The 26,054-nt window shown below is 34.4% G+C and overlaps 4 protein-coding genes across 7 annotated transcripts; 3 read left to right on the forward strand and 1 right to left on the reverse strand.

Moving 5' to 3' along the window:
• Positions 1–254: 254 nt before the first annotated feature.
• LOC111810576 (serine/threonine-protein kinase rio2-like) lies at positions 255–10,698 on the forward strand. Of its 2 annotated transcripts, none has more exons than XM_023697299.1 (15): positions 255–402; positions 3,519–3,645; positions 3,756–3,802; positions 3,931–4,001; positions 4,081–4,194; positions 4,306–4,481; positions 4,596–4,684; positions 5,105–5,222; positions 5,431–5,504; positions 5,649–5,696; positions 7,931–8,099; positions 8,440–8,553; positions 8,681–8,770; positions 9,563–9,616; positions 10,293–10,698. In XM_023697299.1, exons 2-15 carry the CDS (start codon positions 3,562–3,564, stop codon positions 10,485–10,487), a joined length of 1,443 nt encoding a protein of 480 aa, XP_023553067.1. In that variant the 5' UTR covers positions 255–402; positions 3,519–3,561; the 3' UTR covers positions 10,488–10,698. The 2 variants fall into 2 exon arrangements, with proteins under 2 accessions (XP_023553067.1, XP_023553068.1); XM_023697300.1 differs by having other exon boundaries at positions 257–402; positions 9,566–9,616.
• Positions 10,699–13,634: 2,936 nt separating this feature from the next.
• Positions 13,635–15,849, forward strand: LOC111810709 (AT-hook motif nuclear-localized protein 1-like). Its single transcript, XM_023697465.1, has 5 exons — positions 13,635–13,956; positions 14,771–14,838; positions 14,932–15,063; positions 15,193–15,354; positions 15,507–15,849. The coding sequence occupies exons 1-5, from the start codon at positions 13,635–13,637 to the stop codon at positions 15,744–15,746; spliced, it is 924 nt and encodes a 307-aa protein (XP_023553233.1). The 3' UTR covers positions 15,747–15,849.
• A 2,176-nt stretch (positions 15,850–18,025) lies between these two features.
• LOC111810490 (glutamic acid-rich protein-like) lies at positions 18,026–19,179 on the forward strand. The gene is made up of 2 exons (XM_023697198.1): positions 18,026–18,565; positions 19,075–19,179. The coding sequence occupies exons 1-2, from the start codon at positions 18,026–18,028 to the stop codon at positions 19,177–19,179; spliced, it is 645 nt and encodes a 214-aa protein (XP_023552966.1).
• LOC111810896 (protein cornichon homolog 4-like) lies at positions 19,132–22,254 on the reverse strand. Of its 3 annotated transcripts, XM_023697730.1 has the most exons (6): positions 22,113–22,254; positions 21,899–21,979; positions 20,883–21,064; positions 19,670–19,792; positions 19,508–19,577; positions 19,132–19,443 (listed from the first exon to the last, which is right to left on the reverse strand). In XM_023697730.1, the coding sequence occupies exons 2-5, from the start codon at positions 21,968–21,970 to the stop codon at positions 19,544–19,546; spliced, it is 411 nt and encodes a 136-aa protein (XP_023553498.1). In that variant the 5' UTR covers positions 21,971–21,979; positions 22,113–22,254; the 3' UTR covers positions 19,132–19,443; positions 19,508–19,543. The 3 variants fall into 3 exon arrangements, with proteins under 3 accessions (XP_023553498.1, XP_023553497.1, XP_023553496.1); XM_023697729.1 differs by having other exon boundaries at positions 19,132–19,577; positions 21,899–21,994; XM_023697728.1 differs by having other exon boundaries at positions 19,132–19,577; positions 22,113–22,253.
• Between the last annotated feature and the right edge of the window lie 3,800 nt (positions 22,255–26,054).

Consider the following 26,054-nt stretch of genomic DNA (forward strand, 5'->3'; position numbering starts at 1 on the left):
AAAAAAAAAAAAAAAAAAAAAAAAAAAAAAAAAAAAAAAAAAAAAAAAAAAAAAAAATCGTATTAAAAAAAAAAACAACAAAAGCAACCAATAAATAAAAAATAAAGAAAAAGAAGAATAAAAATAAAGAAGGCGAAGGAGAAATAATTTAAAAAGAAAACAAATTATTTAAAATTTATTAAAAAACAAATTTGATTAAAACAAAATATTTAAATTTTATTAAATAAAAATCGATATACTAAAAAGAAATAAAAGAAAGAGAAGCATAAACCCTTCCACCTTCATCTTCACGCCGGCTTCCCCTTTCAGCAGCCCAGTGTCTCTCGCTGCCTCTCTCCCGTTCAGCGTTGCCCCGCCGCCGTCTCTCTTCCGGTCGTGTTGCCGCATACTACGTCCTACCAGGTTACACTGATTTTCTACTCTTTTGTTTATTGTTACTGCTATTCTCCCAATCTTCATCTATGTCTTTCTTCGCCCTTGAAAAACTCAAATTAGAATGGTCTTGAAAGAATGGAGGAATTGTTTTGATTTTGTTACTGTTTTTTTTAATAACAATAGCAGAATAGCAACGAAAAAGAAATCAGTTGTTGCAAATTTGGACTTTTCGAACTGTCGTGTGCTACCCTCTGCATTTTGATTACTTGCCATATGTTTGTCATTGATCATCTGTCTGTATATCTCGTTGGTTTTGGGCTGAAAATTGGCTTTAGGAGACAATAAAATCTTCATTCATTAGAGGCATAACAAAACACGAAGCAGGCAAAGGGGCAAATAGTCTGTTACCCAACAAAATTACCAGTAGATCTATCTAAATTAATGAGGTAGGTGGAGTAATTACAGAAAACGTGTATTATGTACGCCCATGGGAGGCAGTAGTCCGTACAATATCACAATATAATTAAAGAGAAAGTTATATGTATCTAAGAATATTCTAGCTTTTCTTTCCTTTCATAAAAGCCACAAAATAGCTGTTGAAACATTTGACCTCAAAGAAACTGTATGCCTGCACTGTTGCAGACTTTCGTTCGTCCTATAAGTCTTAGACTGGACTATATAAAATCATAGTAAGGGAATTATCAGTGTCTTAAAAAGGTACTCCCTTTCACAGTTACCGTGCAACATACAACTTTTGTAGAGGGGCGACAAATTCTCGATGCATCCCTCATGACAAATGAACTCATAGATGAATGGGAAAGAAAGAAACAAAAAGGTGTGGTCATCAAACTTGACTTGGAAAAGGTCTTCGACAAGGTTGATTGGACTTTCTTTGAAAACATTCTTGTAGCAAAAGGATTTGACTCAAAATGGCGGAGGTGGATAAAAGGATGCAGCTCATCCACAAACTTCTCCATCATCAATAGAAGACCAAGAGGGAAGATTTATGCCACAAGGGGTCTTCGACAAGGGGATCCACTATCAAAATACGAAAAAAGCAGAATACGAAGGCCAGATAAAAGGTTTTCAGATTGATAATGATGGCTTAAGCATGAACCACCTTTAGTTCGTGGATGATACAATCCCCTTTCATGACTTGGTAGAGGTCTCTTCCATAAAAACATGATCGAGACAGTAAAAACCTTCGAAGGTTTCTCTAGACAAAATATCAATCTCCAAAAAATAGAGATTATGTGCATCCTAGCATATATGGTTGTAAGAAGGGAGAATGGTTGAATATGTACCTAGAATTCCCCTTAAAAGGAAACCATAATATTTTTTCTTCTGGAAGACTATTATTGAAAAAATAGAAAGAAGTCTGTCAACATGGTTATCATGTTATACTTCAAAAGATAGAAAACTCAACCTAATACAAGTCACATTATCCAACCTCCCCACTTACTACAAGTCTATTCGAAATGCTACAAAAAGTGGTATTGGATATAGAAGATTATTCAGGACTATTTGTGGAAGGATGACCCATACCTTGGTTGATTGAATATTATAAACCTCCCAACAGAAAAGGGAGTCCTCGGTCTTTTCTAGATAAAGAAGAAGAAAAAAGCTCTCCTTGCAAAATAGATATAGAAAGATCATCACGAAGAAAATGCCTTGTGGAGAAATCTTATAAAGGTTAAATATACTCCTACATCAGACAAAAATCAACCCCCCATCATTTGCAAAAGGGCCTTGGAAGTACATAAAGAAACATCAAAACCTCATTGCCAACCGAATTTGACATAGGGTGGGTGATGGAGGAAGCACTTCATTTTGGACCGACCCATGGATTGACAACACCACGCTAGCTCTACGGTATCCACTTTTGTATAGAGTCTCTCATAATAAAAAAGCCACGATCAATGAAATGTGGAATGTTGTCAACAAAGTCTAGGACCTGAAGCTTGGTAGGAATTCAATGGATAACGAAGCAACGGAATGGGCCGAATTAAGCCTTGACCTTGTCCCAGTGGTATTGTCAAACGAAGTAGACTCATTGACTTGTCTCCCTAGCGTTGACGAGGTTTTCTCTACAAAATCCTTGATGATGGACATGAGAAAAAAGTAGAAGTAATAAATCTCATGCTAGCACAGATAATATGTAAAGGACATCACCCTAAAAAGGTGAAGTTCTTCCTTTGGGAATTAGTGCATAAAGCTATTAGCGCAGACGAAAATCTTCAAAAAAGAATGCCTCACATTAGCTCAAAATTTTTAGACAATGATTCTCAATATATTTGGATGGCATCTCACATTTCCTAGGGAGGATCTATTGGACATGACCTTAACATACCACTCATTCAAGAATGCAAAAGTCCTACTATAGAAAAACCTCATCATGACTTTCTTTTGGAATCGGTGAAGAGAAAGAAATCAGACTTAGAATTATACAAAATTCTTCGACAATATTGTTTACCAAGCTATATCCCGGTGTAAGCTCTCTAATATTTTTACTTCTTATAGTTACACCTCACTCATTGTAAACTTGGAATGTCTTTTATAATTATCATGGATATTACCTCCCTTTTGTAAATTTCAATCATCAATGAAATTGTTTTTTATAAAAAAAAAGTAATAAAAAATAAAATAAAATAAATAGTAGCAATGAAGTTTTGACTTTACCCGGTGCCAGACCCAATTATGAAAAAAATTTAGGGTTAATGTTGCCCTCCATTCCTTTGATTTTCAATTTTTGAAACCATAGCTGCTGACCTTTCAGAATCAAATCAGCCAGAATAGCGTTATAAACCTGAAGTTTCCAGGACGCAACAAACTCACCACAGCTCAATGGAGATACCCCTTTTTGCAAGTCGTTATTAGATGTGGCGGCTCCTTTATCCATTCTCCTTTTAGTCCTAGCTTATAGTGTATTTTAACCTTCAATCAATCCCTTCTCAGATTCAAGCTTTAGCTCATATATAATTTCACTGCTTCCCACGCTCTCATAATCTTCCTCACCGTTCATTCTTTTCTTTCTCTTTTGTGAAGTTTGAAGATGTAGATTTTTATTCCTTTGTTTCAATTTTTTTTATTTTTTATTTTTATAAATTTCTTTATGCTTTATTGATGTTCACTTCCTATTGTAGGTTGGGTATTTAACGTTGTTGTGAGTTTGGTCCAAATTAGAACATGAAGCTTGACGTTAATGTGCTGCGTTATCTCTCGAAAGATGATTTTAGGGTTCTTACTGCGGTTGAGATGGGGATGCGGAATGTATGTATTTCTATTCTCTTCTCTAGAGGGAGGAAATTTCATTCATCTTTTTAAGTTTTTTTTATTGTTCCTTCAACTTGAATTTAATGTAATTGTTTTTGTTGTTTCAGCATGAAATTGTTCCTTCAGAACTTGTGGAACGTATAGCTTCTCTAAGGTATGACTGCTATTATTTTTGTTAAGAAATGTTTCTTTCCTTTGCGTCTCGTAACTCATGTCTTTAATTCTTTTTCCCTTTTTTACTGGTGGGTGGTGAATAATAATTTTTTCCTATGGTGTGTGTAGGCATGGGGGAACTTACAAAGTCTTGAAGAATTTACTCAAATATAAGTTATTGCACCACGATTCCTCTAAATGTGAGTAGTTGTTAAATTACGGTGTGGGAATTCTGAATTTTAAACTCTCTATCTCATTATCTTTCTTGTGTTTGTCTAGATGATGGGTTTCGACTTACGTACCTGGGATATGATTTTCTTGCAATTAAAACTTTGGTAAATCGTGGAGTGTTTGTGGCTGTTGGTCGTCAAATTGGTGTTGGGAAAGAGTCTGGTAAATTTCTAGTTAGTTAGAACTTTAAAAGTTGTTTTCTTTTTGGTATCTATGAAGTGGAATACTATTTGACTCATTATTTCTTGGCTGGGTTGTTATGGCTGATTATAGATATTTTTGAGGTTGCAAAAGAAGATGGCACTGTGCTTGCCATGAAGTTGCATAGACTTGGTAGAATTTCTTTTAGATCGGTAAAATCTAAGCGTGATTATTTGAGGCATCGCAGTAGTTACAATTGGCTTTACTTGTCTCGGCTTGCTGCAGTTAAAGAATTTGCATTCATGAAGGTGCTCTGTTCATCGATTTTCTATTTGAATTTTATTAATTAGTTACATTTTATTTATTTATTTGAATGAATTGTGGTATTGATGGAGGCTTGATTATTGTGCTCTGTGTAATAGGCTTTGGAAGAACATGGTTTTCCTGTTCCAAATGCAGTAGACTCTAACAGGCATTGTGTCATTATGTCACTTGTTGAAGGTTATCCGCTGTAAGAGTTTCATTGCCAAACAAATTTTCATTGTTAAGCTGCGATCCTCTATATGTTCAGAAGTTTCAGATTTATGATATATTATTCAGTTGTAGAAACTATAACAGAAATACAGTCTAATTAGGCACCAAAATTATTATTTTAACCAAAGATCCTTATTTTGATAAGGAGGGAGAACTTCAAAACCGGTTGAGGATGACAAGCTAAGTCCCTCACAAACTAATATAAAGAAGAACCAATATTTATAAAGGTCTGAGTGGTCCATCCTGGAATTTTAGTTTTGGAAACAACTAGCTGGAGTAGGGTCATGAAACCTTTTGATGAGCACATGTGCATTGACGAAAACTATAATTCTATGTTGTGCTAATCCTTTCCTACTTGTTCCAAACCAGAGTACCAATCCTTCTTGGTTTAATGCAGTGTGCAGGTAAAACAGTTACAAAATCCAGACGTGGTGTTTGAAACAATCATTGGTCTTGTCGTTCGTCTAGCTGAACATGGACTTATTCATTGTGACTTCAACGAATTCAACATTATGGTATATTCTCGAGGATTTTTTGGAAGCAACAAAACCATTTATTGTTTTATTACTGTCCCTTTTCCTTGCCAATTTTTTTTTTCCTTTTTCCTCAACTTTATATGTTGTCTTTGTTGTTGTGAACTTTCATTTTTTAACTTGTAAAGCAGTTCAACTTTTCTCTTGAGCTCAACAGTTTAATTAATCTTTCTATTCTTGTGCTTTGTAGATTAATGATGATGAGAAGGTCACCATGATCGATTTTCCACAAATGGTTTCTGTCTCACATCGCAATGCCCAAATGTAAGAAATGCAATATGAGGCTCGAATTAATTTTTCTGGGTTATAAATTTTCTCCTATGATATGAATCCTGAAGTTTATGTTATTAGCTTACACTTTATTGGACAATATTTTGATTTTTTTTTTTTTTTTGTTTTTAATTTCAGGTATTTTGATCGTGATGTTGAATGCGTCTTTAAGTTTTTTAGAAAAAGGTTGGTGCTTAGTTGTTAAGAATATTGAAATGTGTATGTTTATTGTTTGGATTATGAAATTACAAGTTGAATAATTGCATGCAGTCGTATGAAGGAATATTTTATGCTGTACTGCCTATGAATTTGCATGATGAATGAGTTTGGTAGGAATTATGTTTACACTTACGGAATTTTATGTTTAATTTCCATGCAAAATTGAAAATTCTAATATGTTTTACTGCCTTTTGAGATAATGCGGATACGGTCTTTTTGCCTGCTTATTAGAAATTTTTATCCCTTATGATTTTGATATTTCTTATAGTAGATTTGATTGGCTGGTCTTTTAGCAAAATGGATATAATCAAATTCATCTTTGCTGGCTTTGAAGCACAAAGGAGAACCAAGAAGTATAGAATGAACATTGGCTTTAAAATTGTTGGAGAATACCTAATTATGATCGAAATAGGAGAACCAAACGTACCCAACAAGCTCTAGCGTAAGGGCAGTGAAAAAAGATGTGTTTTAAATCTGCCCAGCCGACAAACAGAAAACACAAACTAAAGGCATAAGACAATGAGATGCAAGCTTCCTTTGTAAAACTTCTGTCAAATTAAGAGTTTGTTGAGCATGATCCATAAAAGAATGTTGATTCTTTTTGGATACTTAGATTTCCATAAAGCATTAAAAAGATCTCTTTTCATAGGCAAAGAAGATTCCAACTACGGAGTTAGAGACTTTACTGAAAAGGAACAAAATGACTTCAAGGACCAAGAACGAGAATCATCATCTGAAGAAACTCCAAGAAAAGACAGACATCCCAATAAATTCTGAAAATCGAGAATTCCCTCCTTAAGAAATCGTCAAAATATAATATTCCAAGAACAATGAGAAGCATCCCAAAAATCTGAAACCGACTTATCTCTTCACCTAATCTTAATAAAACATAATTGGTATGCAATTAACAAATTTAGACAAAATTGACAACAGTGAGATTTTTTAAAGAGTTTTGAAGTTTTTTATTTTGTTAAAATTAGTGAATAAATACCAAAGTTTAGATGAAAAGTAAAAATTGTGCCTCAAGAATTTTTTCAGTTAAAAGTCTCTATGCAAAGACATTGAGTATGAGGTGGAGATCTTGGGTGGGAATTATTTGCGTTTCATGAACTTTTGTATTTTGATAAGAGTAGCTCCAAGGGTAAAATTTATGCATCTAGAAACATTAAACAAGGGGATCCTATATCTCCATGTTTGTGCTTCTTAGTTTCTAGGGGTATGGATAGGAATTTTGTTGAGGCCTTTGGGATAAGGAGAGATAAGCTTAGCTTAATGTTTATTGTTTGTTGATACCATTTTTTTCTGGGTAGATACGGTTTCTTATCAATTTGAATATCTTTGTCTCTTTGAGTTGATTTTTCCCCTGGTTGGTGTCGGTTTTGAATCCCAATGTATTTAGGAGGTGGGTTCAGTTGTTGGTGTATCAAGTCTTCTATGTCTACTCAACTCATACTTGAGTCTTTCTTTCTTTTTCTGGTTGTTCCTCTTTGTTGGTTGGTGGTAGTATAAAAGGTCGCATAATGGTTTCTACTTTCTGCCCATAGTTAGCATCTATCCTAATGGGTCATACTAGTGATTTCCTTGCTTTATTTCTTGTATTAAATTGTCAGTTGGAAATAGTTCAATGATTCCATTTTTGGGAAGATCTCTGGACTGGTTGTAGTTCTTTTAATCACTTTTCTCTTATCTCTCTCTCGCTACTGTCATTAATTCTCCCATTGCTTATTTATATTTTTCAATTTCCACTTTCAAAGAGCCTGGTTCGAAAGGGAGTTTTATGAGTAAATTTTCTTGCTTTCTTAACCCATTCTCCCCGCTCTGAAATATCCAAGTCTCAAAGATAATGTTTACTCCTGGTTTTCTGTGTTTGAGATTGAACTCCTTGGACTTCATCCGAAGTCTTTCCTCTGTTATTAGGCTTGGGTTTGTTGGTTTTTTGTATGCTTTGTATATCATTTCTTTTCCCAAAAAAAGAAAAAAANCAAAAAAAAAAAAAAAAAAAAAAAAGAAAAAGAAAGAAAGCTAGAGACATGATTTGTGATTCAGTTTAAACCCTCGCAAGTTCAATTGAAGTATATGTAAATAAGATGTTCGTACTCAACTAGCAGGTTTGCATGTTGTTTAGCCATCTCACAGTATATCAGCGGGTTAGTGGCTCTTCTTATTGCTATGCTAAAGACTTAAGTTCCTTTCTCTCACAGGTTTAACTTGTCATTCCATGAGACCGTGGACGATGAAAATGATGTAGAGATTGACAATGATGAAAGTGCAAGGCCTTGCTTTTCTTCTATATCTAAAGGTGCAGGAAGTCTAGACAAGGAACTTGCTGCCAGTGGGTTCACACGAAAGGAGCAGGAAGACATTGAAAAGGTATGGAAAACCATCTATTGCTGAGTTCAGAGAGATGGAATTGCAGCATATTGTCTAATTTTGGTACGGCCTCAAGTTTCTTATGATGTTTGCTGGTATGCAATGTTAGATACACATCTCTCATGTGTAATGTTGAACATATGGCCAATATAACAGTAAATTCTTCTCCCCAGTAACAATAAGTGACCTCGAGTTTTTCGCAATACTATGTGATGATTATATCTCCCATGTCAAAGTTCATCGTGGGGATTTAAAATTATTTGACCAAATGTGATTAACCAGCTCATTCTGAATTGCTTGACGATTACAACGTTTGTCTATTTGATATTGGTACATGTAGTTTATTGAAGGCGGACTCGAGGAAGATGCAGATTCTGGCGAGGAAGAAGCTGAAAGCTCTAAGTTAAATGAAATGGACATCAATGCAGTGGAACATCTACGCATATCAGTTGAGGTATTAATTTTATCACTGTGCTTAAACTAAGTTCGAAATTGCGGAGTATCTTTCAATCAAATTTAATTTTCATCTTCTCTTGATGTCATAAAAGTCTAAATGTAGCTGTTTTATTTGTAATTCATAGGAGACCTTGAGTGGTGATGAAAATGTAGAGTTGCAGGGGAACCATGAAGCATGTCTGGATGATGTACCTGAGAATGACTCAGATTCAAATGTATTATTTCTAACTTATACTATCCTTCTTTTACTTGCTTATGTGGTTGAGGATCTAATTTATGGCATGTCTGCTATGCTCTCTCTCGACTCATCCCCCGCTCCTCCGCCATCTTCCTCCTTGACGTTCGTCAATCACGAACCTCTGTCCACCCTCTTATCCTCAGCTCGATGAACCTTCTTACAACTCTGTGATAAGTGTAAACAGTATACTGTAGAAATAGACCATAGTTATAGAGGGGAGAAAACATAAATCTCAAAAACCACCAAGAATCGCACCATCTTCATCTCCATTTATCGATCCCTTTGACCATTGCTGGTAGGTTGCTTCACGGATCTCCAGCATGCACGGCTGAACCGACATTTCTTCAAAGAATCCATCCCTAAGTGATGAACAAACCTTATGATTGGAAAATAAATCTAAGCGAAAATACTTCTTGAGGTAGCAAAACTAGACAACAATGGTGGGCTAAACAAAATTATAGTTCCAATCAGTGTTGGCTTCTTGTCTTACAAAAAGATATCAACAGTTTTCTCTACTATTTTCTTAACGGCCATCCATTCATGGATGGGAAAAGAATCCTTTGGATGCATCTCATTCTGGCCTTTTTGTGGATAACATGGAACGAACACAACGATCACATCTTTTGAGACAAGGAAATAACATTTAATCGCTACTTCAGTAAAACTTTTCTTTACTGTTTTAGAAGGCGAACGCTTAGGTTCTAAGTCTGCTCATGGATAATGTGTATAATGCTAAATCATAACTGATATTCATCTCCTCTTTTCTTAGCAGAACCAAGAAGCAAATGAAACTGGAATCTTGGAGAATGGCTCAAGTGAAACGGTATTAATCCTTAGAATTTACGCAGCCAATTGTTTATTTATTTATTACTATTATTATTGTTTTGCATGAAATTGGTTTTAGGCTATATTCTTGCATAGGTTATGCTGCTTTGGCAATATCGCCAATACATTTTGAGAATTTTGAGAATTTATGAATGTTAGTCCATAGATAGTGGAGAAGATAGCACACGTCCTCTCATGTAACCATCCGATGTTGTTCTAGTGATTGTTAACAGCCCAAGCCAACCACTGGCAGATATTGTCTTTTTTGGGCTTTCCCTTTCGGGCTTCCCTCAAGGTTTTTAAAATGTGTCTGCTTGAGAGAGGTTTCCACACCCTTATAATCCCCAACCGACCCCAACCGACGTGGGATCTCAAAATCTGGACTTATGAAAAGGCGTAGGAGCTTAGAGGGAATGTTTTTGAACCATGATAGTCCTTCACCTAAAATTGAAAACGTAATAGGGAGATGTGGACACAAATTGACCGGTAAACTTGCCGAGGTGCTCGATAGTGTAAATGCTAGCGATGTTTGGAGATGGCCTCAAAGATGTTTTATGTTCAAGCCCTCGAGTTTAGAACTGAATAATTTAGAACCTTCATTGTCTAGTCATAGTCTTAGGGTGGTCAGTGGTCTAATATTGAAGGTAACATTTGATGTCTCTATTTATCTGCAGAGAGATGATGAAGGTGAGGCTAGAGATGAAAACGACGATACTGAACTGAACAAACGGTTGAACAAGCAGAGACAACGTGCCATAGCATCAGCCAGCGGAGGACGAAAGGGTCGTGCCTCGAGAAACACCTACAAAGACAAGGGTAGGAAGTCTTCTAACAATTCCAAGATTCATAAACAAATCGGCCTCTGGTGACGTTTTGGGATACTTGATGCTCACATACATCCTCACATTGTGTCAATTTTGTCCTCGTGCTTTAATAAAACTTCGGTTTTGGTTTCGGTTTTATCCCTATGTTTTGGTTATACTCGAGGCTAGAAGCCTTCTCATTTGTAGTATTTTGACATAATGATTAAAGTATATTGACAAAAATAGTATTGGGTACGTATATATAATGAGTTAGATACATTTGGTTTTTAGAAATTAATATATATCACAATATATATAGTCTGTCAAATGTCTGCATTTCTTTAGAAATTAATGTGAATCACTATAAAATGAAAGGTGATTAATAGGATCTACTATTGGTTACAAAAACATAGGGTCCATAATATTTTAATTTTTTTTAGTTTTGGTTATAGAGCAGTTGACTATAAGTATCAGATTGTTAACATGAGAGAAGACAATCTCTTTCGAGAAAGATGACCTAATGCTAAAAGGTGGAGGAGAAGCAAGCCGAAGCTCTAATCTAGAAACATAACAATTTCTCGTAACAACATTTTTCCTCCCTTGGTCTCTCTCAACTCCATCTTCTTTTCCTTTCTTCTCCTCCGTCTCTTTTTGGTCTCCTTCTTTCTTATTATCCAAATTGAAGGTGAAAACGATCATTTCTGAGTCAAATGGTAAAAAAAACAATCCATTTTGGTCAATTAAATTTTTTCCCTTCTTCTCCTCTCAATTAAATTTTTTCCTTTCTTCTCCTCCGTCTCTTTTTGGTCTCCTTCTTTCTTATTATCCAAATTGAAGGTGAAAACGATCATTTCTGAGTCAAATGGTCAAAAAAACAATCCATTTTGGTCAATTAAATTTAAAGTTATAATCTCAACTTTTTGAAGCATAAAAATTAAGATGGTTTGAAATTTTTTGGTCAATTAAATTTAAAGTTATAGTCTCAACTTTTTGAAGCATAAAAATTAAGATGGTTTGAAATTTTGTTGAGTTCGGTTGAAGAAAAATCCATGGTCAATTACCTAATACATATTAGAAGAGATATGACCCAAAATATAATCTTAATAATAATAATAATAATAATAATAATAATAATAATAATAATAATAATTTATATGGTGTGAAATTACCAAAATACCCTTTTTTTTTTCTTTTAATAATTAGGAGGGGTCATGACAAAAAGCTAGGCAAGAGGAGCATATGAATTCATAAATTATTATATTAGAAAGAAAACTATGATGAGAATATGAATAATATTATATAGATGAAATAATTTTATTTTTATATAATTATTTAGAAGAAATTAGATTAAAAAGAGTTTAATAATATTATAATGGAGGCCATTATTAATTAGCAAAAAAACAAATAAAAAGGGCAAAGAAAATGGTGCAAATGTGCCTCGAACTTCTCACCCATATGCTTATGCTATTAGTTTTTAATAAATTAATTAAATTAATTAAATAAATAACAAATACCAAATAATTAAACAATTGGTTGGTTCTTATCTATACTTTCCTTTATTTAATGCTTTTTTTGGACTATAAAATATTTAATTTCAATTTTTGAAAAAAAAGATGCTTTCTGAGTATTTTATGCAATTACTTGGTCAATGCTTCTATTTAAATCTTATATATATATATATATTTATATAATAAAATAAAATGGTAGTGGCTTAAAAAATAATTAAAATATTAAATATATTCTTAATATTCTCAATATTGTTTTATATGTTTGATAATTTTTTTTTTATTTAGGGTTCTTCCCAAGCACGATTCCAAATAATTTTAAATTTTAATATATTTTTTAAAGAAAAAAATATTTATAATAAATAACTCAAAAAATTGACAAATAAATAAATAATTAACTCGAATTTATTACTAATTTAAAAAAATATATTTTTGTTTACTCTACAATTATTTATATATATATATATATTTATTTAATTTCCTAATTAGTTTTTATTAGTTATTCTCGACTTTTAAAAATAATTTCAAAGGTATTTTTTAAAAATATATATTTAAATTTAATTGTAAATCTTAATTAAAGATTTAAAAATAAATGTATTTTACTTTTATTTAATTTTTTTAATAAACTACCCGAACAACTGAGATTAATTCAACCCAAAAAATTTAACCAAAATTTTTACTTTAAAAAAGCTAAAATTAAAAAATATTTTAATAATAATAATAATAATAATTTTATTAAAGGAAAGACAATTCCTTTAAGGCTTAGCAAACCCATAATTTTATTTTGTTGCACCTAAAATATATTATATAATATTTGTCATAATAATTACCATCATATACTTTTAAAATATAATACTTTTTTTAAAAAAAAAATAAAAAATAAAAAATAGAATATATTTTATATATTTTATATATTTTTTTTTTTATAAAAAAGAACCGTCTACCCACTTTTAAATTTCGCTGGTAATTTAATATTATACGTTTCCAGCGGATTCCAACCAAAAACCCAAATTATTATATTATTAATTCAAATAAATTATTTAAAATATTGGAATAATTTATTTTCTCCTCTCTCTTATTATTTTATTCTTATTAAATGTTTAATTCTATTTTACACCCTACACTATAAATATTCCAACAATTTTTAAAAAAATAAAATTTTATTTACAAATAATCAAATAACATTTTTATGCAATAACCCATATACATAAATAAAATATTAAATAATTAGTGTAAATAGTTTAGCTCGGTGTGACGTTCGTGCTTTCTCGACTCTCACATAGCTCGATATGCATCAATCGTATGCGCCTTCTGTACGTTTGATGTTATAATCTTCTCTTTCCTTCATATAGTTGTGACACTCGACATATAACACAAAAATTACTGTTGAAAATCGATAATTTAATTTCATTTCTATCGAGCTTAGCAAAAAAGATTTCTCATGTAAAAAAAAAAAAAANATATATATATATATATATATATAGAAAAGGGGAAAATAAGATCTCTGTTTTTGGTGTTAAATTCTGATCTCTGTTATCAAACAACAAAACAGAGCTGAGTGGAACACTCTCAGTGTTTGTATTTTCTGTTTGCAGGTCAAATCAAAATCCTCCATTAATGGAACCTTTAATTTTGCTTATTTTATTTTATTTTTCGATTGAAAAATTAATGGGTTTTGTTTTAATTGCAGAAAAATCCACACAGATTCATGGAGGGAGGAGAAGGGGATGCCGGAAATGGGGCTACTGCAGCTGCAGGATCAAGTCCTCCGAGACCTGAGATGGCAGCTCCGGCACCGGAAGGTGGCGGTCCGGTGAGTTCTGCCGCGGCGGTGGCGGGGAAGAAGAAGAGGGGAAGACCGAGGAAGTATGGGCCGGACGGGAAGTTGAATTTGGCGGCGCTGTCGCCGAAGCCGATATCGGCGTCGGCACCTGCACGGTCGGCGGTGATTGATTTCTCGGCGGAGAAACGTGGGAAAGTGCGGCCGGCGAGTTCGTTGAGCAAAACCAAACATGAAACGGAGAATTTAGGTAACCAAAATTCGACTTAAACTGCGTTAGTTCGAATCATAGGAAACGTAATTTCAAAACATATTTTTAGTTCCTAAAAAATTTATGCATAGAGCTATTCATAAGATTCGAGAATTGGATCCATTCAAACTATTTAACTCGATTATTGTTCGGTTTGGGTTGGCTCTAATTTCAGTAAAATTGAAAATTTTGGGTCAGCCCCTAAGTACATTTTTTTGGTGGGATCAACCGAACCAACCCACCAACCCAAAAATAGGGTTAGAACCCAACTGAAGATTATTTAACTCGATTTTTGTTCGGTTTGGGTCGGGTTGAATTCTGATATAATTAAAAATTTGGGTCAGTTCCTCAGTTGACATTTTTTTTGTTCGATCAACTGGACCAACCCACCAACCTACAAATAGGGTTAGAACCCAACTCAAGATTATTATGAATATTAAGAATATTTAACGTTTGTAACTAATATTAATGATGTGCTACGACTAAATATTTGATATTTAAATTTTATGAGATTTTAGGTATTAAAATAGATATTTTTCAATAATTAAAAAAAAAAAAAAAACCCGACACACAACGGTTAGGTTGTGAACTGGGTTGATTGAGTCAATCAGCCCAAAGGGTTCAAAAAAATTTCTCGAATTCAATCCAACTCAATCTATACCGTTGATTTTGTAAATATTTAAAAATATTTTGTTTTATTTTAAGCAATTAAAAATGTTAAAAATGTTTTTTTTAAGTCTCTTTTATTTATTTATTTATTATTATTATTATTAAAATTAAATAAAATAAGGGGTTAATTTTGGTTGTTATGAAGGTGAATGGGTACCTTGTTCAGTTGGAGCTAATTTCACACCCCATATCATCACTGTCAACACTGGTGAGGTAATTTTGTTATCAATTTACTTCAAACTCGGTGTTCGTAGTCGACGTTTCTATATTTCGATGTAATAACGATGTTCGATGTGTTATTTTCAGGACGTTACGATGAAGGTTCTCTCCTTTTCTCAACAAGGACCTCGAGCCATTTGTATTCTCTCTGCTAACGGTGTGATTTCGAGCGTCACTCTTCGTCAACCCGATTCTTCTGGAGGAACATTAACATATGAGGTTGTATCTTTAAACAGAGATCTGTTTGTTTAACGAACATTCTAGTTTGCAATTGTTTTATGAAGTATGAATATGGTGATTGTTGTTGCAGATCATAAGACGGAACTCTCTTTTTTTTTTTTTTTACAGGGTCGTTTTGAGATATTGTCGTTGTCGGGATCGTTCATGCCGAGCGACAATGCGGGAACAAAGAGTAGAACTGGTGGAATGAGTGTCTCGTTAGCGAGTCCAGACGGACGCATTGTTGGTGGCGGAGTTGTTGGTTTGTTAGTAGCTGCAAGTCCGGTTCAAGTATGTCTTTTTTCTCTTATTTGTGGTTCATTAGTCCATTTAGTCTTAGAACTCAAACTTCTAATCTATCACCGAGCACATAAATTAGTCGAAATCAACCCACCACCTAATTCTTAACTATTTCTTCTCCCGGACAACTTTGACAAATTCAGGTGGTAGTAGGAAGCTTTATATTTGGGAACCAACACGAGCAAAAGTCGAAGAAGCCGAAACAAGATGTTATATTACCGGTTTCTTTTTTTCCAATTTCGAGTGTTGAACCGAAATCATACATGACAACAACGACGACGACGACGACAACATCTTCCCTTCGTGCTGAAACGTGGTCACCTTTAGTTCCAGATTTAAAGAGTCAACCAACTGATATCAATGTATCGTTAACTAGTGGTTAAGAAATACCAGTATCGTATTATTGTTCGATCGCATCAACCACATCGTCGTCGAGCTTCGATTTGGGTAGGTGTTGTTCTTCGTTTTATGTTGATTAACAACTTACTGCTCTTTGTTACCATTAGTATCAATTTTTAATTTTTGTTCTTGTTTTGATACGTTCGTTTAGTTTTAGGTCATAATCGTTTAGATTGCAGCTATGTTATGTAACGTAGAATATAGTTTAATACATAATCAAAGTTCTATATCCAATCTTTGAATCTGATTGATTAAGATATTTGTTTGTTCGAGTGTAACAGCCTTGTCCAATAGTAACAGCCCAAACCCACCAATAGTAATTATTGTCTTGGGCTTTTTCTTCGGGCTTCCTTTCGAGGTTTTAAAACACGTCTTAAACCCACCGCTAACCGATATTGTTTTATTTGAGTTTTTTCTTCGGGCTTCTCTTTAAAGTTTTAAAATGTGTCTTAAACCCACCGCTAGTAGATATTGTCTTGGGCTTTCCCTTCAAAGTTTTAAAACGGGTCTTAAATTCGTTTCAAAACGTGTCTTAAACTTACCGTTAACTGGTATTGTCTTATTTGAGCTTTTCCTTGGACTTCCTTTCAAGGTTTTAAAACACAGTCTTAAGTTCATATATTGTCCTATTTCGGCTTTCTCGTCTGGGCTTCCCCTCAAGGTTTTAAGGGCTTTCTGGTATGGCCTTCCCCTCAAGGTTTGAAAATGCGTCTTAAATTCATTTGTCCGACTCTGTAATAGTCTTCTGGGCTTCCCCTCAATGTTTTAAAACGCTACTTAAATTCATTTGTCCGACTCTGTAACAGTCCTGTTTGAACTTCTGGGCTTCCCCTCAAGGTTTTAAAACACGTCTTAAATTCATTTGTCCGACTCTGTAATAGTCCTATTTGGGCTTCTAGGCTTCCTCTCAAAGGTCTTAAAATGCGTCTTAAATTCATTTGTCCGACTCTGTAACGGTCCTATTTGGGTCTGTAACAGTCCTATTTGGGCTAGCAGATATTGTCCATTTGGCCATTCCATTATGTACTTATCCTCAAGACTTTAAAAGTCGTCTTAAATTCATTTATCCGACTATAACAGCTTAAGCCCACCGCTAGCAGATGGTGTTATATTTGGGTTTTCCTTAATGGGTTTCCCCTCAAGATTAAAACGGGTCCAGTCGTGAGAGATTTTCACATCCTTAGGAAATGTTTCGTTCCCCACTCCAACCAATGTGGGATCAACCGAAAATTGGAATGCCAATAGATGTCATCATTGAATTGACTCGATGCCCATTTCTAAAACATCCCATGTCAAAATCACTGAACGAATGTTTTGTCACAATGTTCAATCGAACTCATTGGCTCTACGCCGATCAAAACTAAAACTAACATGCATTGAGGTTAAACTTTTCGAGCATCTAATCAGCTTTTAGATCAAAATCAATATGTTCTTACTTTTTCATTCTACTAAAAACCGATTCTATATCAATCGAGAAATTCTATTTACCATTAGATTACGAATTTATTTAGAACGACTTTTAAAGTGCTTAAACCTAACATATCTTAAGCATTCGTAAGACCTTAATTTACAACCGACACAAAACCACAGTTGGATTCCATAACGAAACAGGATAACGATGTTCAATTCACACAAAACGGCCTTGTTTTAAGAACGGTTTCTTACGATCGAAGCGATATAGTTTTAAATAAATACATTCCTCAAATGGGCAAATTTTTGTTTCTTTAGGAAAAGTCTTTAAGGCCAAGATTATAAAAATTTGCTACCTTATATTAATGCAAGAACAATGGATTTGATTTTCCTCCATTTTACTTGAACAACAAATAATCCCATATTATGCTTGCAAGCTTTCATTGCTTCACAACAACATACCCAAATTAATATTCTATACGCTCTTTTACCTTTTTTAATATTGACGGGTTTAATTTTCTTCACTGTTTGTTAAATTGAGAAATTTTATAATTTGTCTCTCGTGTTATGTCATTCTCGATCTTGCTTACGACATTTTAAGAGTAATGCCTTTATTTTTATACGTCAATTAGATGCAAACCTCGAGGAATCTTATAGGACAGTCTACCTAACTTCGATGAATCTCGTAAAATTTGTTTATATTGTAAACGACTATCATTGAGTTTGAACCTGTCCTCGGAAGTCTATTTTCTAAAAAAATGAAATTTAAATATTTAAAAGATTAGATTATATATAATGAGGGAAGTATAAATAGCAATGAAAGGAGTTATTGAAGAGGGAGTGAATGGAAAAAATGGGGATGAGAGTTATGGTGGGATTGGTACCTATTTTGGTGGTGATGGTGCTTTTGTGGGTATCATCAAACCCATCTTACCTTTTTGGTAGTCCTTATATCATTTTCTCAATCTTCAACTTCATAATTCTTCTCGTAACGGTTCGAAATCATGAGCCACGACCTTTTCTTCAACCTTCCTATTATAAGCTTTGTCAAGACGCTCGAAATCATGAGCCACGACCTTTTCTTCATCCTTCCTATCATAAGCTTTGTCAAGACGCTGAATTTAGTGCTCATGAGGAAGAAGAAGATAAAAGAGAAGAGGATGAAGACGAAAATGCAGATAGTAGTGAAAATGAAAAAATAGATAGAGACAGAGATGAAATTGAACAATTGAACGAGGAAGATGAGGAAGATGCAGATAATGACGGTGTTGACGAAGATGAAGATAGAGATGGAGATGAAATTGAACAATTGAATGAGGAAGATGAAGATAATGACAGTGTTGATGAAGATGAAGCGGAGCGGGAAGAGGAGGAAGAAGAAGAGGAGGAATTGGTGAGGAGGATAGAAGAATTCATAGCTAAGGAAAACAAGAGATGGAGAGAAGAGAAGTTGAGAGACAATTTATTTTTTCAAATTTGTTACCGTGATTGAAATTAAACTAAAATTATGTTCTTCCAAAACCCCTTTTCCATTCATAATTCCATTCAAATCTCATTTTTGTATAACATTCTAATGAATTTCTATTTTAAGAACAATTTAGAAACGTTTATGAAAAGACTATTCACTTAGAAATTGAATCGATAATCCACTTGATAAAGATGACATGCTACTTACGTTATAAAATATTTCATACGATGAGCATCGCAGAATAAACTTAATAAGTTGAGCTATGAGTTATGATCAACTAAGCAACACAAAACCCTAAGCAATTCATCCAATGTCATGCTCTCCTACACATCCATGTTAAAAATTCTTTTGTTTCGATCCAAGAATACATATTTTGCAGACATTACACAGTTGAGTTCAATGCTCTTATGCATTTTTGTGTGTTGTTCTTGAAGGAAACTGGACATCATACTAGACTGTTCTTTCCTAAAGTTAATGTAGCATCGTTCCACTTGAAAGCAAATACTTTCATCAACAAACAATCTCTTTATCCTGTCTAAACATATATAAATAATGTTCTCAAACATGAATTTCTACTTGCTACAAGAAGAAGAATTACAAGAAACAATAACTAAAGAATGTGAGACTTCCACCATAGAGCAACATTATAATTTGATTTCAATGTAATCGCCATTCCTAAATTGTGAGTGCTGGTGGTGTGTGTGTGAGAGAGACATCATTCATATTTCAACCATGAAAAGTACCTAACAGAACAGTATTGGCACTTAACGAAGTTCCCAGCTCAACAAGAATGCCATTGATATCTGCAAAGTGCAGCAGCTTCAGGGAAAAAAAAAGAAGGTACTTTAAGGATAGGATTCAACTCACAACTGATGGCATCAGCATGCAAGCAGTTGTTTCTATTTATTCATCATCTTCCAAAGCAGAGTATATCATCCTGCAATGACAAAACAGGCGAATTCGGTCGGAGGCATTTAACTATTTAAGATTTAAGATTCGAGAAAAAGAACAACAATAACATTGAAGTACCAAAATATAGAAAGGAAGAGGAGGAAAACTAGATAGGCTAGTTTGAAAAGCCGGCGCTTCTTTTCCCAGTTTAGCATATTGAATATCTCTGTAACATCTACCAGGTACTGTCTTCGTAGGTACCTGATCACAAGAACAGACTAATGAGTATAGTGATATGCAGATCATATGAAGGTGTGTTTCAGAAGTGAGCCGAGGATTTGTGCTTGTGGGCTAGGGTGAATGTAGCAGACCAGCGGATCTGGTGGTCGACAATCGTTCGGACTTGGTAAAGGTTGATAGAAAGGCCATACGAGCTCATTGTTAGTAATATTATTAGATTCAGAATGGTAATGGAAAATTAGTATTTAACAAAGGAGTTGATACCAATATCCAAGGATGAATGAAGGTAGAAAATACTTTAGTTGGTTAGGCTTGAGAATACTCAAGAGGGATGTTCTAAGTACCTCAAATAGATAGAGACAGCTAAGAGTTATATCACCAAAATATCATAATATTCCGAATGCTTACTTTCCCTAGTATACGATACGCCCGATCATAGAGCCAAAGAAGGATTCTGCCTCAAATATTTTCAACGGTGCCTTCACCACTCGATTAAAAACCAACTTAAAAGTTGGCATTCTTAATTCTAATTCTCCTTGAAAATCAAGAATACCATTAGATTCAGAATGTGATGACTCCAATGCATAGTAAATTAGTTTTTCAACCAAGGAAGTTCTGCTACTACTCTACACTACCACATGAATTTTCTGAGATGGAAATAAAGCAAGCTCCAACCATATACCTTACGCAATACATCAAAGGCAGTCGTTACTCAGTAGTCCGACAAAATGGATTAGAGGCGTAACTAGAACTGATACATATTCTCTAACAAGTGTTCCCTATCACATCCCAACTACAATAGTAAGCAGCCACAGCTTACAACCAGATACCAACATGGTCTATGCTGCTCTGACAATAATCCCAGCCCAACAAGGTAGATCTTATAGCTTCAATTATAATCCTCAACTCTAACATCTGGTATTTCTTAAGCTATGTCAAATCAATGGGATGTCTATTAAACGGTCAAAATCAGAAGTAAATATCCTATGCAGTAAAAACTGTTCAAAATCATGTGTTTCTTTGGTTGAAAGAATTATACAATACAAATCATACAAATTGTTCTTGATTTAGATCATAAGTTCAATCAAAGGTGATGGATGAAAACACTTACAGTCTCACATTATAATATATGTACGGTCCACATAACATTGACATACCCCAATGCCCTGTTAAAAGATAGAAGAGGCACAAAACTCCCATAGCAATGAACTCCGGCATAACCACTTTATTTATTCTAGAAGCAGAGTCATAGGGGTTGATATAATCAAACTCGAGATCCGCCAAGCACATGAGCTACACACACAAAATAATGACGATGAAACGACAACGAAAACAACAATAGATTCAAAACAAGAACTTCATATTTGATCCTGCATACATTAAAAGCTCAAAGATAGGAAATTGATATGTTTAAATACAAAAAGGAAGACTTGATCGAACAAATCCTAAAACGTTATTTAAACGTTTTTAACATTGCCAACCTCTTGTGAAATTAAGCTTCTACCAACAGATATTCTGAAGATCAACATCACAAATTCTGGGCGTAATAAACATTCAAACTAAGAATCAGCAGTCAACATGATATAATGACTCATTGCATCCATAATCTTTCAAGTATATATGCCATGAAATAAAAGCAGCTCAAAGGGCGCTTACCATATATTCTTAAATTTTAGCTGTAATTATACATCACTAAGAAGAAATGGGATCAAAAGAATAGGTATTGACAAATAATCTCACAAAAATTGACCACCAGGAAAATCCTGACCTCAGAATCTTTTCAAGAAATTGGGGAAAAGCAAGAAAACTACAAAGCATGACATCCAATCAAATATAAATCCAATCCAAGGTGCACAACGAATCTACACTTTCTTTAAAAGTGTTTCCAAATTGACAAGCGAAGAAGAACATGTGAATTATAGTTGTGCTAAACCCTAATATCTCCGAGCTGAACAAAACGCGCATCGAAATCCTAATCTAGTTCAAATTAATGTTCAGAAATTGTATGAAATGTATCCGCCATCGAAATTTTGATATAAACTGTCTTCGATTCAAATTGATTCTACTTAACGAACTCGAACAGAAATCAATGCGAGACAAACAGACGAGACAGGGTTTCGAATTTACCTGATAAACAAGGACTATCAGAAGAGCAACGAGGGAGAAGAATGATATAAGCCACACAAATAGATCCCCCATGCTCCTCTTCTGCGGTCAATCAAGCTATATTATCAGTGATTTTTAGTTAAAGGCGAACAGAGAGATTGAAGCACCACCATTGCCGAGAAAGATGGCGGCTAAGTGAAGATGCAGTAGAAAGAGATTAGGGCAGGAAACTCACGCTACAGTCCTCGGAGGTTCACGCAGGATTCCCGTGAAAGATGAACTCGAAAGTGGATTTGGATGACCGGAAGATCTCGTCGTTGACGAACGCCGCCGTATGTCTAGGGAGTCAAATTTCCAGGGACACTATTGGAAATCAAATTTTAAAGGGTTTTCTTTTTATTAAATTATACAAAAAAAAAAAAAACTAAAATCTCTTTTTATATTTGTTTCAAAATATTTTTAAAAAAATACTCATTAAATATTTTTAAAAAATTCAAAAATATTTTTAGGGTTAAAAAATACTCATAAATTAAAAAAAAATATATTAATATTTTCTACTGTTGACGAAAAATGTATATCGATACCTCATAAATTATCTTCAAATATTAATTTTTTGTACGTTTTAAAAAAAATTAACATTTAAAGATATTTTAAAAATATTTTCAAAAGTTGAAATACTTTTAAAATATTTTAAAAAATTAAAAAAATATTTTTGAAATAAAACACTAACGGTACACCATGGTGAGTCAGGTACAACCCTTCTTCAGCGAGCAACTGTGGGTGTTGTTTGAAAACCAAACTAACTCTTGAGGCGTGCTGTGGTGTCCCACATTAGTTGGGGAGGAGAACAAACCACTGTTTATAAACGTGTGGAAACCTTCCCTTAATAGACGTGTTTTAAAGTCTTGAGGGGAGCCCAAAAGGGAAAATCCAAAGAGGACAATATCTGCTGGCGGTGGGCCTGGGTCATTACACGTGTATTGTCTTACAGGCATGCATGCGATTCGAACGCCGCCACGCAACCAGCTTCAATGGCAGTAAGATCATGAACAACAAGCATCACGACTAGCAATCGAACATGCGAGACGACTACAATCGGTTTGTGAATAGCATCACCTTCTATTGGTTAGTGTGTTGTCCAGTAATGAATTGAATTTAAGTTTTGGATATAAGAATGTATGGATAATATTCTATCCCACCTTTTCGATTCAATTAAGGAGCTCTGGTATGGTGTAACCGTTGGATGTTTGTTATATGAACAACTTTATTAAGATCCGTTTTAAAATTATGGTTTAGACCGTTACAAATGGTATCGGAGCTAGACACTAGGTAATATGCCAGCGAGAAGGCTGAACTTTAAAGGGGTGGACACAAGGCGGTGTGCCAGCAAAGACGCTGGCTCCGAAAGGTGGTGGCTTGTGGGGGGTCCCACATCGATCGGGGAAGGAAACGAGTGCTAGTGAAGACGCTGAACTCCAATGAGGGGTAGGTTGTGAGATCTCACATTGGTTGGGGAGGAGAACGAATCATTTTTTATAAGGGTGTGGAAACCTCTCCCCTCTCTCCAGTGACGCGTCTTAAAAACCTTGCAAGAACGCCCGAATGGAAAAGCCTAAATAAAAAATTATCTGCTAGCGGTGGGCTTGGGCCGTTACACCAAAAATAGTAATCAAATGTCACGACCAACCACTATTTTATTGCCTAATTTTTATTAATGGCAACGACTGATGCCGGTGGAAACTAATCATCAACTGTCGGTAGAGTAAACAAGTCACGAGCAAGTGACAAAAGGGAGTATCTTACTGAATATTTTTAATAATCACCAAGATTTAAGTAAGGTTGTGACACGAAAATGACACGTAGGGTTAAGACAACCCGGCCTCTCCTTTTAACATGTTTTGTGTTATGAAGCTCCTTGTCTATGGGAATTACAAACATTGTGAATGATTGTGTTTTTCTAATACTTGCTTTTAAAAGCAACGATCCTAATTGGTACAAACAAACCGTTTTCATTTAAAGCTAATGGTAAAGGTATTGAGTGTGACGAGAGACTTAAACCTCTAACCTTTTAATTAATAGTATATACTTCAAGCCAGGAGTATTCGTGGGTTGGGTTGGGTTGGGTCGTGTCGTAACATTTCTTAACCCAAACAATCCTTAAATTTTTCGTGTTTAGTTGGTTCGGGTTATTTATTCATTTTTCAGACATTTAATTAAATTTGCAACTTAATTTGAGTATATCTTTTCAAAAATATATTTTTTAAAATGAACAATAAATTCGAATTGATGTCACGGTCATGCTTGCCTAAAGTATGACATATGTCCCAGTCTTGCTTGTTCGAGTCAGTTGACAAAGGATGTCACGGTCATGCTTACCTAAAGCATGACAGATGTCCTAGTCTTGCTTGTCCGAGTCGGTTGACAGGGACGTCAACTAATTGAGTGGGGGAGGATATCACAGTCATGCATGTCCAAGGCGTGTTGTTAATGGCCGCATGATAGATATCCTAGTCTTGCCTGTCCAGGACACGTTGTCCATGGTTGCATGCCTGTTCCAAACCCCTTTTACATGCTTTTTTGGGTCAATACAGGGGTGTAGATTCAACTCAATCTAATTTTAGGGAAACTCACCGACCAACTCAATTCATAAAGTTTTCATTTATTCACAACTCAACCAAAACCGTACATATTGGATTAGATCGATCATATTTGTTTAGATTATTATCGAGTTTTTTGAACAATCCAACCTCAAAGCTAGCGAGCGTATAACGACGTGCATCATAGTGACTTTGCAAATGAATCTCGAAAAAATCGAGCCACATGCAATGTCGAAAAAGAGATCAAAACACGAAGATTTGGGTAAATTTTCACATGGGCAATGCATTTGAATTAGCATGCTTAATCATCAAACTTGAAGGCATGCATGTTCATATCAATTCATTCAAATCTAAAGTACAAAAAAAAAACCCATTTGCATGCAAATTAGTATTTTTCTTTTTCTTTTTGGCCACAAACAAAGATATAATTGAAGCAATGATCATGAAAATGCAAAAACCAAGACCAACTTTTGTTTTTAGAGAAACACATGAAGAGCAATAGTTACCCACATTCACTTTCCCCTAGGTTTTCGAATTGCATTTCATGATTCTCGACCCTGCATACTTGATTTTATGATCTAAAAAACTCGATCAATCTAATCTAACTCATATCAGATGTGATGTCCCACATTGATTGGGGAGGAGAACAAATCACCCTTTACAAGGGTGTGGAAACCTTCCCGTAGCAGACGCGTTTTAAAGCCTTGAGGGGAAGCTCGAAAGAGAAAGCCTAAAGAGGACAATATCTGCTAGCGGTGGATCTGGGTCGTTACATCAGAAGTGTATACAGGTTGCCTCAGATGGGTTAAAAAAATCTTTTAAACCAATTTCGGGTTGGTGGGTTGGTGGGTGGGTTACCTGATAACCGAATATAGTTCATAACCCAACCGTGTATATATTGCATTAATAACTAAAATCTCATAAAGTTCAAACATCAAACATTTACAAGTGGCTGTAACCCTATTTTTGGGTTGGTTGAATTGACAGATTTTTCGAAAAGTCAACTCAACCCAAACGAAAAAAAGTCCAACCTAACTCATCCTTTATGGTTTGAGTTGGGTAATCTAGGCTTGTCGGTTACAAGTGGCTGTAACCCTATTTTTGAGTTGGTTGAATTGGTCCGATAAAAAAATGTCAACCTACAAACGGATTCGAATTTTCGATCTTTCAAAAATTCAACTCAACCCAAACGGAAAAAAAGTCTAGCCTAACTCATCCTTTATGGGTTGGATTGGGTAATCTAGGCTTGTCGGGTTATCGAGTGATATGAACACTTTTAATGCATATGATTTGAATAAAATATTTTAATTTATTATATATATTTATATTTATTTTAACTTATTATTAACTCTAACTACTCTTAAAAAATATTTTATAATTTATTTAAAAGTAACAAAAAAATATTATGAAAATGATGGGCCCCACTAAAGATCTCTCACAATGAATGGTGGGCCCATTATTCATAATTAACTTTTAATATTTGAACTTTGGGTTCTCTATATTTATATAATTGAATTTCGACCCCTACTTATGTCCTCTTCAACCTTTTTACCCCCCCTTTTTTTTTTACTTTTCTTTTA

The sequence above is a fragment of the Cucurbita pepo genome, chromosome LG14, assembly GCF_002806865.2.
Source record: "Cucurbita pepo subsp. pepo cultivar mu-cu-16 chromosome LG14, ASM280686v2, whole genome shotgun sequence".
NCBI lineage: Eukaryota > Viridiplantae > Streptophyta > Magnoliopsida > Cucurbitales > Cucurbitaceae > Cucurbita > Cucurbita pepo.

Bases quoted from the DNA above. Each gene is read 5' to 3' on its own strand.
- LOC111810896 (XM_023697730.1), bottom strand. From the start codon at position 21,970: ATGGGGGATCTATTTGTGTGGCTTATATCATTCTTCTCCCTCGTTGCT. The intron at 19,793-20,882 runs GTAAGTGTTTTC...TCTTGTGATCAG, and splicing joins ATATATTATAATGTGAGACT to GTACCTACGAAGACAGTACC. The intron at 19,578-19,669 runs GTACTTCAATGT...TTGTCATTGCAG, and splicing joins CTCTTCCTTTCTATATTTTG to GATGATATACTCTGCTTTGG.
- LOC111810490 (XM_023697198.1), top strand. From the start codon at position 18,026: ATGGGGATGAGAGTTATGGTGGGATTGGTACCTATTTTGGTGGTGATG. The intron at 18,566-19,074 runs GTGAGGAGGATA...TTGTTCTTGAAG, and splicing joins AAGAAGAAGAGGAGGAATTG to GAAACTGGACATCATACTAG.
- LOC111810576 (XM_023697299.1), top strand. From the start codon at position 3,562: ATGAAGCTTGACGTTAATGTGCTGCGTTATCTCTCGAAAGATGATTTT. The intron at 3,803-3,930 runs GTATGACTGCTA...TGGTGTGTGTAG, and splicing joins GAACGTATAGCTTCTCTAAG to GCATGGGGGAACTTACAAAG. The intron at 4,685-5,104 runs GTAAGAGTTTCA...GGTTTAATGCAG, and splicing joins CTTGTTGAAGGTTATCCGCT to TGTGCAGGTAAAACAGTTAC.
- LOC111810709 (XM_023697465.1), top strand. From the start codon at position 13,635: ATGGAGGGAGGAGAAGGGGATGCCGGAAATGGGGCTACTGCAGCTGCA. The intron at 14,839-14,931 runs GTAATTTTGTTA...TGTTATTTTCAG, and splicing joins TCACTGTCAACACTGGTGAG to GACGTTACGATGAAGGTTCT. The intron at 15,064-15,192 runs GTTGTATCTTTA...TTTTTTTTACAG, and splicing joins GAGGAACATTAACATATGAG to GGTCGTTTTGAGATATTGTC.